General features: G+C 39.8%; 1 protein-coding gene across 3 annotated transcripts in view; it reads left to right on the top strand.

Moving 5' to 3' along the window:
* The window catches only part of RESF1 (retroelement silencing factor 1), a 53407-nt gene extending 37218 nt beyond the window's left edge, over positions 1-16189 (top strand). For all 3 annotated transcript variants that reach the window (XM_050917931.1, XM_050917921.1, XM_050917928.1), the window contains 3 exons: positions 6498-12275; positions 13054-13128; positions 14787-16189. In XM_050917931.1, coding sequence (XP_050773888.1) covers positions 6545-12275; positions 13054-13128; positions 14787-14944 — 5964 coding nt within the window. In that variant the 5' untranslated portion in view covers positions 6498-6544 and the 3' untranslated portion in view covers positions 14945-16189. The remainder of the gene's footprint in view (positions 1-6497; positions 12276-13053; positions 13129-14786) is intronic.
* The last annotated feature ends 369 nt before the right edge of the window (positions 16190-16558 follow it).

The raw sequence follows: 16558 nt of genomic DNA, 5'->3' as shown, positions 1-16558 counted from the left end.
GAGCTACAATCCCCATCATGAGTCAGAACACACTGCACAAGATCAGTTTCAACATTGGTAGCCTTCTTGAATGACGTGCCTGTTACTGATGTATGTAAAGCAGCTACTTGGACATCATCTCACATGTTCATACAACACTATGTCATTGACCAGGATTCACCATCGGACACTCGGCTGAGAGAGACAGTCTTATTGTCCATTCAGACCTAACTCCGAAGCCTCTCCTTCCCCCTGAGGGGCGCTGCTCTAGAATTTCCTACTTGCACAGAATGAAACCAATTAGGAAGTCCTCTAGACTGTTTGTTGCAATAGCAGAGATACTCTGGGCAAACCATTTCCACCCAGAGAATCTCCAAGTGGATTTTTATTTGCCTTAAACTCTTCTACCAGTTGTCAGGCCTAACTTTCCCTACACAGTTGCAGGTTTTCACTCCACAAGAGCTCAGGGTTCAACCATGGCCTCCTTTTAGGATGTGTTCCTTGTAGACATATGTAGAGTAGTGAGGTGGAGTTCTGACTTGGCAGTGAATGCTTCCTTCAGCATGGCAGTTCTCCACGTGACCACTCCATCCTTAACCTTGCACTCTCCTCCAACTTAGGTACAGTTTGTTAATCACCCTCAGTGGAATACAGTAGGGACCATCACTCGAAGAAGCAGCAGAGATTTTTAAGTGGAGGTTCTTCAAGATGCGTGGTTCTGATCTGTATTCCACTTCCTGCCCACCTTTTCCCTCTGCTGCAGATTGGTCAATTAATGGTGGAGAAGGAACTAAAGATGTGGTCCATGCGCTCTGCCTTTTATTGCCTTACATGGAAGCATGAGGCGAGCCAGGGCACATGCATGAACCAGCGGTGGCTACTTTCAAAGTCTGACTGTTGATGCATGGTATGCATGCATAACCCTCAATGGAATACAGATACGGACAAGACATCTTGAAGAACCTTCAGTTACAGGTAAGTAACCTTTTTTCCTTTTTAAGGCTTTTATATTGTGCCTATCACAGTTTAATAATGTGTTGATGGGCTGTGAAAGTAGTAGGGAGTGAATGTAGTTACTTTCAGTTTTTGAGGCTGCTTTGGAACAAAGTGGGACAGAAAGGACTAGATGGAGGAGAGACTAACGTGCCTGTAAAAATTATGGAACAGACACCAGATGTTTGCTTTGTTAATAAATATTAATCTTATGATTCTTTTGTATATTAAACTGTCATGATTCCTTGGCCAAAAATCCCAGAATGCTGTGTGTGATTTTAGACAAATGGATGTCTGTAATCATAGTTGGATTGTACTTAATGATCTAATCTGTTTTTCCCCCTTCACCTTGCTAACTTGGTTCAGATGTCAGGAACGGACCTCAGGCAACTAATAGATGTGTGTTGTAATGGACAGGCTTGTGTAATTGATAAAGGATGCTTATAAATGCACACTATTATTGATAAGTTACTAGTAATGAACAATCTGGAGAGGGAACATTTGTTATAACAGATGTTGTCATAAACAGATAGTTAAGGGTTAATGCCTTTTTACCTGTAAAGGATTAAGAAGTTCACCTAGCCTAGCTGACACCTGACCAGAGGAACCAATGGGGGAACAAGATGCTTCAAAAGGAAGGAGGGAAGTTTTTCCTTTGTTCAGAGTCTCAGTTTCAGCCGGAGTGAAAAAGATCAAGGACCCAGCCTCTTATCAGAGTAGTAAATTTTAGAAAGGGATAAATAGGTTTATGTTTATTTTCTTTGTAACTTGTCTTGGTACCATTAAAGAAATTATCAAATTTGGGTATTCTTGTGTGTATTAAAATTTTTGCCCAGGGGAACATCCTGTGTTTTGAATCTGTTGTCTGTGAGAGTAGCTGGTATGCTAATCTCTCCCAGAGGGTTTTCTTTTACCTTTCTTTTCTTTAATTAAAAGCCTTTTTTCTTAATACCTGATTGATTTTTTTCCTTGTTTTTTAGATCCAAGGGGTTTGGATCTGGATCCACTAGGAGTTGGTGGGAGAAAGGAGGGGGGATGGTTAGTTTCTCCTTGTTTTAAGATCCAAGAGGTTTGGATCTGTGTTCACCAGGAAATTGGTGAAGTCTCTCAAGACTACCCAGGGAAGAAAAGTAGTGCTTGGGGGGTGGTGGCAGCGATACCAGATCTAAGCTGATAATTAAGCTTAGAAGTGTCCATGGCAGGTCCCCACATCTGTACCCTAAAGTTCAGAATGGGGAAGGAACTTTGACAGATGTGTTCTATAATCAGTATAACAGCAAACCACTGACTAATGCATTGATTTATGTCTAACTCATTAAGAATTAATTGTGGCTACCGATGATCCTATTAGAGATGAGTTAGTTACAAATGTTGTTTGGCTTATTATTGATTCAAAATAAAATTTAAAGCATGAAAGGATTTTCTTTGTCTTACTGCTATATAAAGGGTTAAATTTTGGCGAGTTGGTCATGCCAAACTTCTGCAGTCAGAGATGGGTATATATGTCTTTTCCTTTCTGTATTCTGTGTAGTGCTGTATTAAGTATTGATTTTGTCTGTCTTAAATCTTCAACTGAGTTGGTTATTTGGCAGCATGTCTCATTACATCCAAACATGTAACAGCATTCAGTCCTTAAAATTAGTACTCAAGTATACAGTTCAGCTATTTTAAAATATTCAGAAATCGAAGGCCAAGTTCAGGAAGACCCTCAAATAAATGAAGACCTTTCTACTTTTAATATTACCAGGTACTGCGAGTGAGTGACCCTTAGGAGTTGAAATATAAGTTGGATTCCCTTTGCCTGTCACTAAATAACACTGACCTTCACTACCTGATTTGAAGTAACTGTCTCTACAGTGCAACTGATATGTCACAAATGTCATTGCTGCATGGTTGGTGGGTTTTGTTTTTGTTGGCACTTCAGTTTGAACTTGCTCATGATTCTACCAATGCACACAAAGGAAATATAGGATAAATATTTTACAAAATTTGTAAGTCCCACTTTCAGAAATGGCCTATGCAGCTGGGCACCTAAATCCCATGGATTTTTAATGAGACTTAGACCAGGTCTGCACTACAAATTTTTGCCAGCATAGCTAGGGTGGGTGGATGTGTGTGTGCGCGCTCATGCAGCGGGTGACATGTGATTTGTGACATAGTTGTGGCAGCAGAATATCCTTGTGTGGGTGCAATTATACCAGCAAAAAGCATAGTTGCACCCATGCTAGGAGCACATTGGCAGTTTAGCTATATCATCAAAGCCTTCCAAGTGTAGACCTAGCTTAGGCACTTAGGATCCTGTAATTTTTGAAAATGGGACTTAGCCTCATGAGGCTCACTTGGGCAAAATTTTCAAAAGTGACTATGCTTCCCTCTTTGACTGTATTGATGCTGTAATACTAATGAGGAAAAAGTACTAAATGTGTTTTTTTTGTCCCTACAATAAGATATGACTTTGAACAAACACATGGACTAAATGAGTTTGAAGGTGCTGTCTGAGGCATTCAGTTTTCACGGTAGAATGGCAGGCACAGTGGCTTTTGGATGGACTTAAAATAGACTATTCTTCTTACTAGATGTTGAAGTATGAATTGGCAGTTATCAGTTTATTCATTCCAACTGACCTCCTTATAAGTGCTCTCCTCCCTCCAAAAAGGAAGAATTCATTGTCACAGGGTTGCACTGGCCCTTTAAGAGGGAAGAGGCCAGTACACTTTTTAGCTGCCTCCTGATTAGGCTTAAAGAGGGCACATGGGCCCTAAAGGGGAGGGGAGACGTAGTGAGTCAAAGCTGGCTGAGGGTATGTCTACTCAGCAACTAGACACCCCGTTGGTCTACGTCAGCTGACTCGGGCTCATGGGCTCAGTATGCATTGCTGTGTAGACTTCTGGACCCAGACTGGGGTTCGAACCCTGGGACTCTCCCACTCCACAGGGTCCCAGGGGTCAGGCTGGAGTTCAAGCCTGGAAGTCGACAACAACAGTGAAACAACCTGAGTCCTGTGAGCCCAAGTCAGCTGGCACAGGCTAGCTGCTGGTTTCTAGTTCCTGATTAGACATACACTTAGAGCATAGGCTGGCAGGTGAGAGCTGCCTGGGACAAAATCTCCAGAGAATGGAAAGGTATGCAGGTCCTTCCCAGGAAAAGGGAAGAACTGGCTAGGAGACCAGTGGAGGGGCTAGCTTATTGACCTTCCTGAACAAGAGAGGCTGAATGGGGCTGAATTGTTGGGGCTGTGTTCCTTTTATGGCTGGCCAAGGGGCAACTGTGACAGGAGCACTTGCCATCCTGCATCCTGCCAGAGGAGGGTGTGCCAGTAGCAGTTGTTTTGACGCACTTCTTTTCCCTGATGAACTGAGAAATTAACTTTCAAAATTGGTAGGTTATTGTCTTTGACTGTGTGAGTTCCTATTTGACTTAAAATTAAAAATGAGAAGGGCTTAAAATTAGAGGGGTTCTGTAGAGGCCAAAATAGCTCTACATTTGTTTGGTCACTTTTAAGGGTAGTGGGGGAAGGAAAAAAAACTAAAACTTAATTTATTAGATTAATTCAGTGGAGATGATTGCCTGATTCTTCACTCACTGAAGTCAATGGGGGCTTTACCAATGACTTCACTGAGTACACAGACTACACACTGGTCAATTAAATACTAATTTGGTAAGTTGTTATGATTTTAAATAGTAATATCAGAATGGCTTATCTGCTCCAATAGACTTAAAACAAGATATCAAAAGATGTCATGTCTGCTGGAAGACTGTATTCTTTTAATCTTTTTTAAGTTCAGCTCTATAGCTCTTAGTGAGAGGCCTCTTAAAGTAAACAATTAAACTTTTTTATTCATCTAGCTGGGGATTTTACCTAGTTATAACTCTTCTGCCTATTCCAAGGTCACTGGACTTCTCTCCCTATTTATGGCTCTATACAGCCAACAAGCAGACCACTTTAGCAGGTTTTAGTAGTGATAGGGGAGCGGAGGTGGAGTGGAGTGGGCAGGATGAGCATGCAGCTATGGGAGGGAGTAGTGGAGAAAGAAGGCACAGGAACTGTTTCACTCCTCTTACTGATTTATGGAGGCTTTTCAGGATATCTGTAATCCCCCTCCCTGCAGTGCTTTTTAGGAGTTTATTTGGAGCAATTTCCCCCTTAAATTCATCTGGAGCATGAAGGAGCTTTATAGGCTTGTGGGGTACAAACAGCCTCACCATCTGGGAGTCAATTTAGGATTGGCAGATCGTAAAAAAAGTCACCAGCCCCACATAGGCTCTTGAATGACTGTCCTATTCTAGTTTAGAAAGGGAAATAAGTTGTCTTGGGTTTGCATGGAAGAGGAGGGATTGATTGGCACCTCTAATGTACGTTCTGAGGCTCACAGTTTACAAACAGCCTTAATTCTGCCCCATAGTCATTTGAGAGATTCAGACTACCTTTTTAATCCATAAATTTCTTCTTACTAGTGTCAACTACTATAGTTAGCTCTTATTGCATTTGCTAGGAATTTTTGATTACAGCAACTGTAGATGTTTAATTTTTATTAGTTTATATCATCTATCAATTATCTTGCAACTTGCTATATTAATTATTTTAGTCTTTAAAATTATTTAGTCATCTTTCTTGAAATGTATACAAATGCTTGAGCGGTCCAGTAGTTATTTAATTCAGATCTTGAAAGCAAAAAGATAAGTTTTTATTCTCTGATTTTTAGGAAACTTTATGATGTGATACCGAGTACCTGGAATATCTATATTAAACAGAAATGTTGGACACCAGAGCCCTTTGTCATATGTAAATTTTACAAGTTCCTGTTTTCTCTTGATGTCATATATGTGCTTGACTCCATCCCTTCTGGCTACTGAATAAGTTTAACGTTGACAAACAATATTAAGAAGGGAAGATGAGTATTTATATTATATAGTTTAGAATGTCAAACTGATTATACTGAATTTTACGACTTTGCATTCAGTAATTAGTGGCTGGCCCTAACTGCAAGGAGGGTGAAATTACATCTCCAATAGAACTGGAGAAAAATAGGACACAAATATTTGAGGAGAAATCTTTTAACTACAAATAATTCCCCCAGCCAATATTTGGAAGTCTGCTTCTCTGTATATCACAGACTTTTCAAAGTGAAGCTTCTTTTTTTATAAAATGTGCCTTATGCTTTATTAGTCCTTGAGTTGATATTATGCTTTGTAAATGTTTGAGTTCAACTGTTTTTACTTGTTGCTTATTTTAGCTTATTATTGCATACATTTCTTTGTTTAAGCAAAAATGAGTGAAAACAAATATAAAAATCCAAATTCATATGCTGTGGCTGTGTTTTTTATAACTTGATCATATTATGGGAAAGATATTTAACGTACTTTTTAGCATTTGGGATTTTTGATGTCAGTATTATGGCTCGTAAGTGAAGTTTTATCTAGCAACTTCATTTCATTCAAACAATTCTGTTAGTAGTAGATATTTGAAAGTTAGAATAAAAACATTTATTGGCATAAATATAATTAATATTTTGGCTTCTTTTTAGAATTCTGAGTTTAAACTCAACAGAAATAAAAGCAACACCAAGACAAGATGAACTGGAATGTAAGACCACCTCAAAATGCTGATAATCAGAAGAACTTTCAAAGTCAAGGAATTCATTTTTCTCACATGCTTTCTAATGCATGTGCTTTCCCTCAGACAAGCACATACTCTACTCAGAATGCTTGTACTTATCCTGGAAGTAACCAGACGGTATATCTGCAGTCTAACATGAACATGGTTACAAATCCATTACCTTTCCAGAATACTGAGGGATACAAAACATTGCAGCAAGCATTTCCAAAAGACTCGGTACCTGGTAGAGTTCTTGTTACCTCACAACATTCATTTGAGAGGCATCCACCTTCACATGTACAAACCAGGCGGCTTGCCCCTAAACAGGCTACACATGTGCCAGTAGAGACTACTCTAAATCTTTGGCCAAACGCGGTGTCCAACATGCATGCTTTTTCCCAATCAAGAATAGCTACTGCATCATCACAAACAAGCCCTGCAAAAAATTTACAGAGTATACCTCAGAAGCCACAGAGTCAGTATGTGACTACAAATGCGTATCCTATGCAGCCTCAGATAGCACAGCCTACTTTTACAAGAACTGTGATGTTTCATCAAGGTAACCAAGCATGCAATACATCTTCACGGGAGCTGCCAATAGAATGGGTACCACAATATAACTTGAATGGGCCTGCATCTTCTCAGCAATGTGCTACAGTACCCATTAATCAGTCATCAAATGAGTATGTAAATTCTCAACAGAACTCTTTGGCTTTTGCTTTGCCTGCGCAACATCTCCAGCAGCAAGTACACTGTCCTAGCACTCCATTTCAGGATACACATTCATCAAGTACAAACACTGCGGTAGGTGTACAATCACAACAGTATGCATCAGTCCAAATTGGCTCTGAAGATCATAATGGAAATCCTCCACGCTATCCTTCTAGTTATGATTGTAGAGCTGCAGCACAATCTTTGACAGGTCTTCAACAGGTAGTTCCAATTATATCTAATGAACATATTCAGAACCAGCAGAAAACTATGTCAGATCACAGTAATGTTTCTTTCATTAAAGATGTACAACAGCACTGGCAGAAACTAGAGTCTGGAGAAACTAGTCAGGCAACTGGAAATGTTTATAATTTAAGTGGAAATGTGACAGCAAATCAGTCTTTTAATGCAGCAGCTAAGCCTTCAACATACATTTTAGAAAAATATTTTAACAACATGCAAGAAGTTGTAACTGTTCCTTCTGAGCCACTGAATAAAATAGCTTCAGTACAAGAAAGCCCAATTAATGGTTCAACAGATTTGCCCGATAATTCTAAAAGTATTTCATCAACAGATGATAGATTGAAAGTAACAAAAGAGAGTCTGGCTGTGGAAGCTCAGAAACTGTTGGAAATTAAAAAAAAATATGCAATACTTGAAAGGGTTTTTTTAATAAAACAAAAACTCTTGGCATCTTCAGAACATAATAAAATGACCTCTGACCTTCCTCCACAAAATCAAAGCACTAACTTTAAGCTTTTACGACATGTGCTCAATAAGACTGGAACATTTTCACACTCTGGTACAGTGGGAATGAAGAGTCAACAACTGCCACTTCGTCAGTCTTCACTTGAAAAAAGAAATGACAAAAACATTACCAACACTGGCAGTGAAGGATTAGATAAGACTCAGAATAGTCATTGGATTAACCAAGGAAATTCTGCTTCAAGCTCTGTTTTGATTGCCTATCAGGATAAACTCCCAGTTCATTTAAATAATCTTGAGAGAACTTCAGTATTAGGCCCAAAGAATGCACCAGCTGCAGGTCCTACTCAAGAGACCATGAAATGCACTGAAAACACTTTGGGTTTTACCAAACTTAGTAGCTCTGACAGAGTCCTACCAGAAAATATGTCAGTTGGCACTGAGGAAGCCTCACTTCTCCACTCTGTTCTAAGTAGCATGAATATTTTGCAAGAAGAAAAGTCTGGTGCTTTTGCTAATAAAATGTGTAGCCTCCTTCAGACTGAAAAAACAGCTTCCAATTTAACACTGTCAGGAGGAAGTTCACTGGCCAGCAAAAGAGAAGTAAAAAGTGCTGCAGAGACAGTGCAGTGTTCAATATCTGCATGTCCTGAATTGGATCAGCACACTAAAGGCGTTTGTTCTCAGCCAACGGAGAACACCAAAAGTTTGAACAACAAGAAGATACTCGTTACTTCTCACATAAATCCTCTTGCTTCAGAAACAGCTGAACTAGGTGTAACTAATGGTGTAGCTGAGAATACACCACCACCAGTTGCTACTGGAAACTCATTTTCTAAAATGAACAGCTGTACTACTTCTATGGAAGAGCTAGCAGCATGTCTTGCTTTGTGGAGAAAGTGTCCTTCAGAATCTGTGGATGTTCAATATAGTCAGTCAAATAAAAACATAGAATCAAAAATGATTTCATCATCTTATGAAGGATTTCATGATCAGAGTACATGTCGTATCTTGGAGAACAACCAAACTGCAGTAGCTGAAGGTGACTTAAATAAAGTTACAATAAGTACAAATGAAACAACTCTGTCTTCTACAACTCCTTCTGTTGGGCAAAAACATGATACATTGAGTTCCAACTTGATCAAGGGTTTTGAACCCCAAGTTGCTGTAGTTTCTCCTTTAATACTTTCTAAAGAGAGAACTTTAAGTGAACATCAAGAAAAAAATACAACATTTTCTGCTGAAATAATTTATCCAGTGATTGAAGGAGGTAGTGTATGTAGTCTACAAGAAGAGAAACAAGATGTTTCAGTAGTGGCAAATACCAATAAAGGGATAGCGGAAACTACTTACTTACTATCTAATAAATGTATTCCAATACAGAAAGTGGATTCAGATATGCAGTACACCAAATCAGCTAATGGAAACAAAATAGTAAAAGATGCTGTAAATTCAAACTGCTCATATGATGTAAACAAAAGGAAAGCTGATCAGTTTGCACAAGAAGCAAAAAAACCTAACATGCAGCTCAGTTTACAAAACAAAACTTCTTTGCCCAAAACAAGCACAAATGGTTCTAGTCTAATGTCTCAAGATGATCTAACAAAGAATAAAGATTGTGAGGACTTTGTAGAACCAGGGGGCGCTACCGCAATTGTATCAGAGGATGACATGTTACAGATTTCCAGCGTATGTTCACTTGTTGAAAGTGATGCATCTTATAATTCACAAATAGCCAATATGTTCAGTTCTGTCCCTTTGATGCATTTAGAGAAAAATGGTGCCTTGTTAGAAGAAAATATTTCTAGTACAAAGCATAAAGAACAACAATTGGACAGTTGTAAAGGAGAATCTGAAATGAAAACAAATATGTTTGAGAGTGAGAGTTTTCTGCCATTGCAAAAACCTGTGTCTAAAGCAGTTTCCACAACAAAGCCATTAGGAGTACCAAGTTTAGAGATGTTATCATGTGATACAAATGAGTGTAATAAAAAGATTTTTGATGATGTAAATGTAAGCAGTTTGGAGGAAGAAAAAAATGAAGACACTTCTAAAACTGTTTGTAGCTCGGGACAAAAAATAGTGCAAAATATAGTTTCCAAGAATGGAGAAAATGTTGTTGATGTTGACCAGGAGTTGATCAGAAACAGACAAGACCTATCATTTAATGTAATCGGTGACACAGATGTCTATTCTACTGCAAAGGAAGAAAATACACAAGAACATCTATTCAATGAAGGGGAAAATACAGTAGACAGTGGGATTAGTGGTAATAGAGCAGTATCTGTAACCTTTCTAAATGATCAGCTGACTGAACTTTTAAAAGAGTTTCCTTATGGGATTGAAGGTGCAGACGTACTGATGAAAGAGCTGACTAAAAATGAAGATCCTGTGATTGAGCCAACAGAGAATCAAGTTGAAAAAGGAACTCAAGCTTATAGCAAAAGCTGTGATCCTAAGGATCCAATAAACCAAATAAAAATCACAATACTAAATTCAGAACAAATGAAAGAACTGTTCCCTGAACATAGTCACCAATCCTGTAACAAAGTCATGGTGGAAAACACTGAAAATCAACAACTGGAAATCAATTCATCGGAGAGAGAGACTTTAGAAAGCCATATCCAGCCTGATCAGAATCTAGGCATGGAGAGGGAAAAGAACACACAGGAAACCGCAGCCCCAAAACAAGATAAAAAAATTACATATTGTTGTTTAATGGGTTGGTTAGCTTCCGTTTATGCAGTGCCAGGGTGCTCATGCAAATCTCAAGAGGATGTTGCTTTGGAGAAACAGGATGGTGGCAATCAGTGTTCAGAATCTGAAAACACTGTCTTTAAAGGGAGACAGGAAACAACTAGTAGAACTGGTCTCATAACAAAGACTAACTGTGCAGTGGAAAACAACCTGCAGCTTCCTGTCAAATTGCATGATACAAGCAAAAATCTTCCCACATTAGAGAAAGATAGAAAATATGCCCAAAATGCTACAATAAACAAAGATATTAAGCTAAACAAATCAGCTAAAGCACACCAAGAAATAATCAGACCTTTTCAATCTTCTGAGAAAAGAGCAACTGATCAATTCAAAAGAATGAATGGCCAGTGGAGCGGAGAGTTGCAACTCCATGTATTGACTCCCTCTTCGGAGAAAGAAGTTTGGACTAGTGAAACAGATTCTCAGAAATGCACAAGGGAGGAATTTGCTTCAGGAAAGGTCCATCATACAAATGTAGAACACTTGGTAATATCAACAAAAGAAAAAGTGTGTAAGATGAAATCTTTTGAAAAAGATCAAACACAAACAGAAGGGTTAGCCATGAAATCCAAGACACATGTCCACAATTCAAAAATTTCAGAAACCATTGAGATCAAACAAAATAAAATATATGAAGAACATAATTATAAAAAACTTGAACAGAGTACAGGTGAAGCACACAGAGTTAAGAGACATAATTACACATTTAGCAAGAATGGACAAATTAAAGAGAAGACAAAATTGCCAACGGAAATAACACACAAGTCAGATAATCATCATGGAGCCACAAGAAAATCCCCAAATGCAAGCTCAAGAAAGTATGAATATTCTCAGCATAAATCTATAAATGTCCTGTCTTCACAGGAACGTTTATATAGACAAAAGCGGAAAGAAAACATGATTGGGGGGAGAGACTCCAAAAAAACAAAATTGGAAAGTGAAAGAATCAAATATGAAACGAACACTTTCAAACATGCAGGATTTAATAAACAAAGTACTGATGTGGCATATTTTGAGAAATCTGCAACATCAAAAGAAGAAAATGTCTGGAAATATAAAAACTTATTCTTAGCAAATCATAATTATATCCCCAAACCAAAGAAAAAAAAAGGGCGCCCTGGTAAAAAGTCTAAAACTTACTTTTCTGGCAGAGAGAAAGACCTGGATGTTCAGAATAGAGAGAAACATTCTGAAAAAAATCGAAAAACTAGTAGACTGAACATTTCTCTTAAAAGGGAACAACAAAAAAACTATCTGAATAGAGTTGCGTTTATACGTACTGCCCAAGAAAGCATTTGTCTGACAAAACTAGACACAACACCTGCCAAACCCGTATGGCATATAAAATCTAATAAAGTTCCAGAGCCCAGCCAGGACTGGAAAACTGATAGCTCACCTTCAGAGGATAAACTACACAGACCACAAATGCTTGAGTTTAAATTGTGTCCAGAGATACTGTTCAGAAATACAGCCACTGATGGAGAGAGTTTGGATATTGCACGCTCCTCTGAAAGAGACACATCCCTTGTGGCAGGTGCAGTATAAATTAAAGTATTCTCCTTATCTGTGAAACCATATAAATAATGTGTGGTCTTGCGTACGAAATGAGGCAAAAATTAGGTTGAATGCTGTGATGCAAAGCCAAGAGCAGTTTATTGTCGGTATTGGGCTTAAAACCACATACCCTCAATATTTTTTGAGCGGGGGGGGAGGAGAATTGATTATAATTTTATGATTTATTGTTCTCTTGTGACAAATAAAACAGTAGAAATTCCAATCTTTTAGATTTCATATTATACAAAACTATAAATTGGGATGGCTGAATGTACTATCCCTCTGAGCCACATAGGATAATCTTCAAAAGTTCAAGAGCCAGGTGCACCAGCTGCGACTCAGAGCTTCATCCCCATTCCTGCTGAAGCCCTGGCAGGCATCTCCGACAGGGCTGAAAGCCCGATTTCTCCCACCCCCAGGGAAAAGCCCTTAGCCCAATCACCCTGCTGCAGGGCACAAGCCCTGAGCTCTGCCCTCTCCCTCTTCCTCCCCCCCCCCCGGTAGGTGGAGAATGGAGTGAGGATTTGGGGGGGCTCTGGAAGCCGCACTTTAACTGTAAAAGAGCTGCATGCAACTCCTGAGCTACGGTTTGGCCACTCCTATAAATAGTGAATAGCTATATAGAACAATTTGAGCCTTAACACTTACTGGCTCTCCTGTTATGCCTGGCTGTGTGCTTTATAACATGAGTGGTAAGAATTAGTGGTGATTGTAAGATTTATCCCTCCATTGAGTCTCTTTTATCTTTTAATTTTCAGGGGTCAAAAGCAAAAAGGAAGATTGGTTAAATTATATCCCAATGAAGCAAAGAAAAACTGAAGGAACAGCTCAAGGTGAAATGACTTGATTATTCAAGTTGGAATAAATATCAAATACTGTTTCCTTGGCTTCAAAAATTGTTAATGTACTCTTTAGCAAAATATTATCTCTGGTGCTGCTGCTAGTTCAACTGCACTAATGGGAGCCTGAGGGTATGTCTACATCTACAATTTTGCAGCGCTGGTTGTTACAGCTGTATTAGTACAGCTGTATAGGGCCAGCGCTGCAGAGTGGCCACACTTACAGCAACCAGCGCTGCAAGTGGTGTTAGATGTGGCCACACTGCAGCGCTGTTGGGCGGCTTCAAGGGGGGTTCGGGGAAAGCGAGAGCAAACCGGGGAAGGAGACCAGCTTCGCCGCGGTTTGCTCTCGCGTTCCCCGAACCCCCCTGCAAACCGCAGGGAAGGAGACCTGCTTGCTCGGGGTTCAGGGAACGCGAGAGCAAACCGGGGAAGGAGACCAGCTTCGCCGCGGTTTGCTCTCGCGTTCCCGGAACCACCCAGCAAACCGCAGGGAAGGAGACCTGCTTGTTCGGGGAACGCGAGAGCAAACCGGGGAAGGAGACCAGCTTCGCCGCGGTTTGCTCTCGCGTTCCCGGAACCACCCAGCAAACCGCAGGGAAGGAGACCTGCTTGCACAGGGGTTCGGGGAACGCGAGAGCAAACCGGGGAAGGAGACCTGCTTGCACGGGGGTTCGGGGAACGCGAGAGCAAACCGGGGAAGGAGACCAGCTTCCCTGCGGTTTGCTCTCGCGTTCCCCGAACCCCCCTGCAAACCGCAGGGAAGGAGACCTGCTTGCTCGGGGGTTCGGGGAACGCGAGAGCAAACCGGGGAAGGAGACCAGCTTCGCCGCGGTTTGCTCTCGCGTGCCCCGAACCCCCCTGCAAACCGCAAGGAAGGAGACCTGCTTGCTCGGGGTTCGGGGAACGCGAGAGCAAACCGGGGAAGGAGACCAGCTTGATTACCAGAGGCTTCCTCAGGTATGCTGGGATACCTGCTTATTCCACGGAGGTCAAGAAAAGCGCTGGTAAGTGTCTACACTTGATTACCAGCGCTGGATCACCAGCGCTGGATCCTCTACACCTGAGACAAAACGGGAGTACGGCCAGCGCTGCAAACAGGGAGTTGCAGCGCTGGTGATGCCCTGCAGATGTGTACACCTCCTAAGTTGCAGCGCTGTAACCCCCTCACCAGCGCTGCAACTTTGTGGTGCAGACATGGCTCTGGTGCTTTATGGAGATTGTTACTGCCCCAACAATGCGGTAATGCCTCAGGTGAAGCTTCATCTATGCTTCAGCTCCAGTTGGATGCAGCTGATCCAACGGTAGCATCGGTGGAAATATTTTGCTGTAATTCCATAGTGTAGACAAGGCCCAAACCTTTTTGTCCACATTTCTTCATGCAGTTGTTACAATTCAGTTTTAAAAAATGGTTATATGGAATGGAATTAAATGCTAGATTGTTTAGTATATCAGGTTATGTAACAGTTGTTTTCACAGTGGGTGGTCTTAAATGCCACACAAGTAAAATGCTCATTCTGAACTCTTAAATATTTGCATTTGTATTTCACTTTATTTTAAAAGGTAAAATGTAGCTTGCTGAAATTTTGTAAGTAAGTGATGAATGTTCAGTAGTGATGTTGAGTGTAACTGACTTCATATCTGTCTTTCAGTTGATGATGATATTCCACTTGATGCAGCAATACAAATCCTGGAAGGAAATGAGGCTCTTCATGTTCCAGTCAAAGACTCGAAAACAATGTTTCAGACCTACAGGAAAATGTATCTGGCAAAAAGAAGCAGAAGCCTTGATAGTAGCTGTTCAAAATAGGTCATCTTCAGTCATAAAACAGCAAAAATGCATTTGTGCGAACTAAATTTGTGTGTTGCTGATCTTCAGTATACATTCATTTTTTGTTTAAGCAAATAAGATCTTAACGCTGAAAATGTCAGTGTTAAAAATGTTAACCCTTAGCAAATGTATTTGATATTTTTTTCTTTTTCAAACTACAGGCTTTAATTGAAGCTAGCAAAATTTCAAGAGCATTTAAACCATCCAGATTGTTTTATCAGTAGATCAACTGCTTTACTTTCTGTTTCTGGAAAATCTCCTCCCCTCAGAGACTTTCCATTGCTGGCACTGGAAATATGACCAGTGCAAAGGGATCAGTGGTAGATTCCTAAATGTTACATAATATCTTCTAATTAGTTCTGTTTTTAACAAGGCTTTCTTATTTGAGGTTGGGGGGTGGGGGTGGGGGGAGTGAGAAGTTAATATTTTTTTACGTGGCAGACAGGACAGTGCAACAAAGCAACTGAACCTGAGCCTACTGATCGAGGGATACCATGAAGTATTTATGCTGCTACCCAGTTTTACTAAACTGAACTTTATTAAACTTGTTAAAAAATAAGGGCTTGTCTACAATACAACTTAAGTCAATGTAAATTACATCACTCAAGGATGTGAAAAAGCCACCCCCTAAGTGACGCAAGTTACATCGACCTAAACCCTGACCAGGCTAGCGCTGTGTCGGCGGGCGATGTTCTCCTGACAACATATTTTCCACCTCTTGCTGAGGTGGAGTAATTATGCTGACGGGAGAACACTTTCACCAGAATGTAGCGCAGTAGTGTAGATTAGCCCTTAATCAGTAATTCCTTATCTTAACATACTGCAAGTTGATGACCAGTTGATGCTTTTCATCCTGAATTTAGGGTAATTTTCTCCTACTTTCTTCATATTTGAAAGAAAAGGAGCAGTAGTTGAATTCTAGGAAGTTTGAATTCATGTTGTCTAAGCTATTACAGTCACTGGTTAAAGTGAATAAAGTGAATTTCTATGTTTCTAAGCTACATTAGCTAATGTTTAAAACTACACACAGTGTGATATGGATTATATTCATTATTGTTGGTCGTTTTGTTCCTTTTGCTCACCATGTTCAGAATTTTGAATTTAATTGTATTTTTTCAGAACTTTTGGCATTTAATTTTTTACAAGTTTATACTGAAAATATAGCCAGTGTGGATAATTAACTGAACCATTTTCATATATTAAATAAACTTATTTTGAGCATTACATTTTGGTATTTCTCCGCCAGGTTATTTTTCTGATTTACTGATTGCAGTTAATTCTAGCTGGTTGCATATTTTTTTTAATGAGCTGAACGGATATTGAAGGAAACCAAAAATTGTGTGAAAATGTTTTTCTTACAATTGCTCAAAAAGACTATCTTAAAGGTCCTTAGTTAGTTTGTAATTCTGATTTCATTAAGGATTGCATAGGTGTAACTGAGGGAGGATTTGGTCCTGAGCTGCTGCATGTGAACAATAGATTGGTGCTCATAGAAATTCAGGATCACCTTCCTTGTTTGGCATTTTTTTCCTCTTTCTTTGACTGGGGAAGAAGCCCATAGATGAGTTGGTAATGAATTGGCACCAACACTCA

This window comes from Gopherus flavomarginatus, chromosome 1 (assembly GCF_025201925.1).
Source record: "Gopherus flavomarginatus isolate rGopFla2 chromosome 1, rGopFla2.mat.asm, whole genome shotgun sequence".
NCBI classification, from domain to species: Eukaryota; Metazoa; Chordata; order Testudines; family Testudinidae; genus Gopherus; species Gopherus flavomarginatus.
This window is presented reverse-complemented; position numbering and strand designations above follow the sequence as displayed.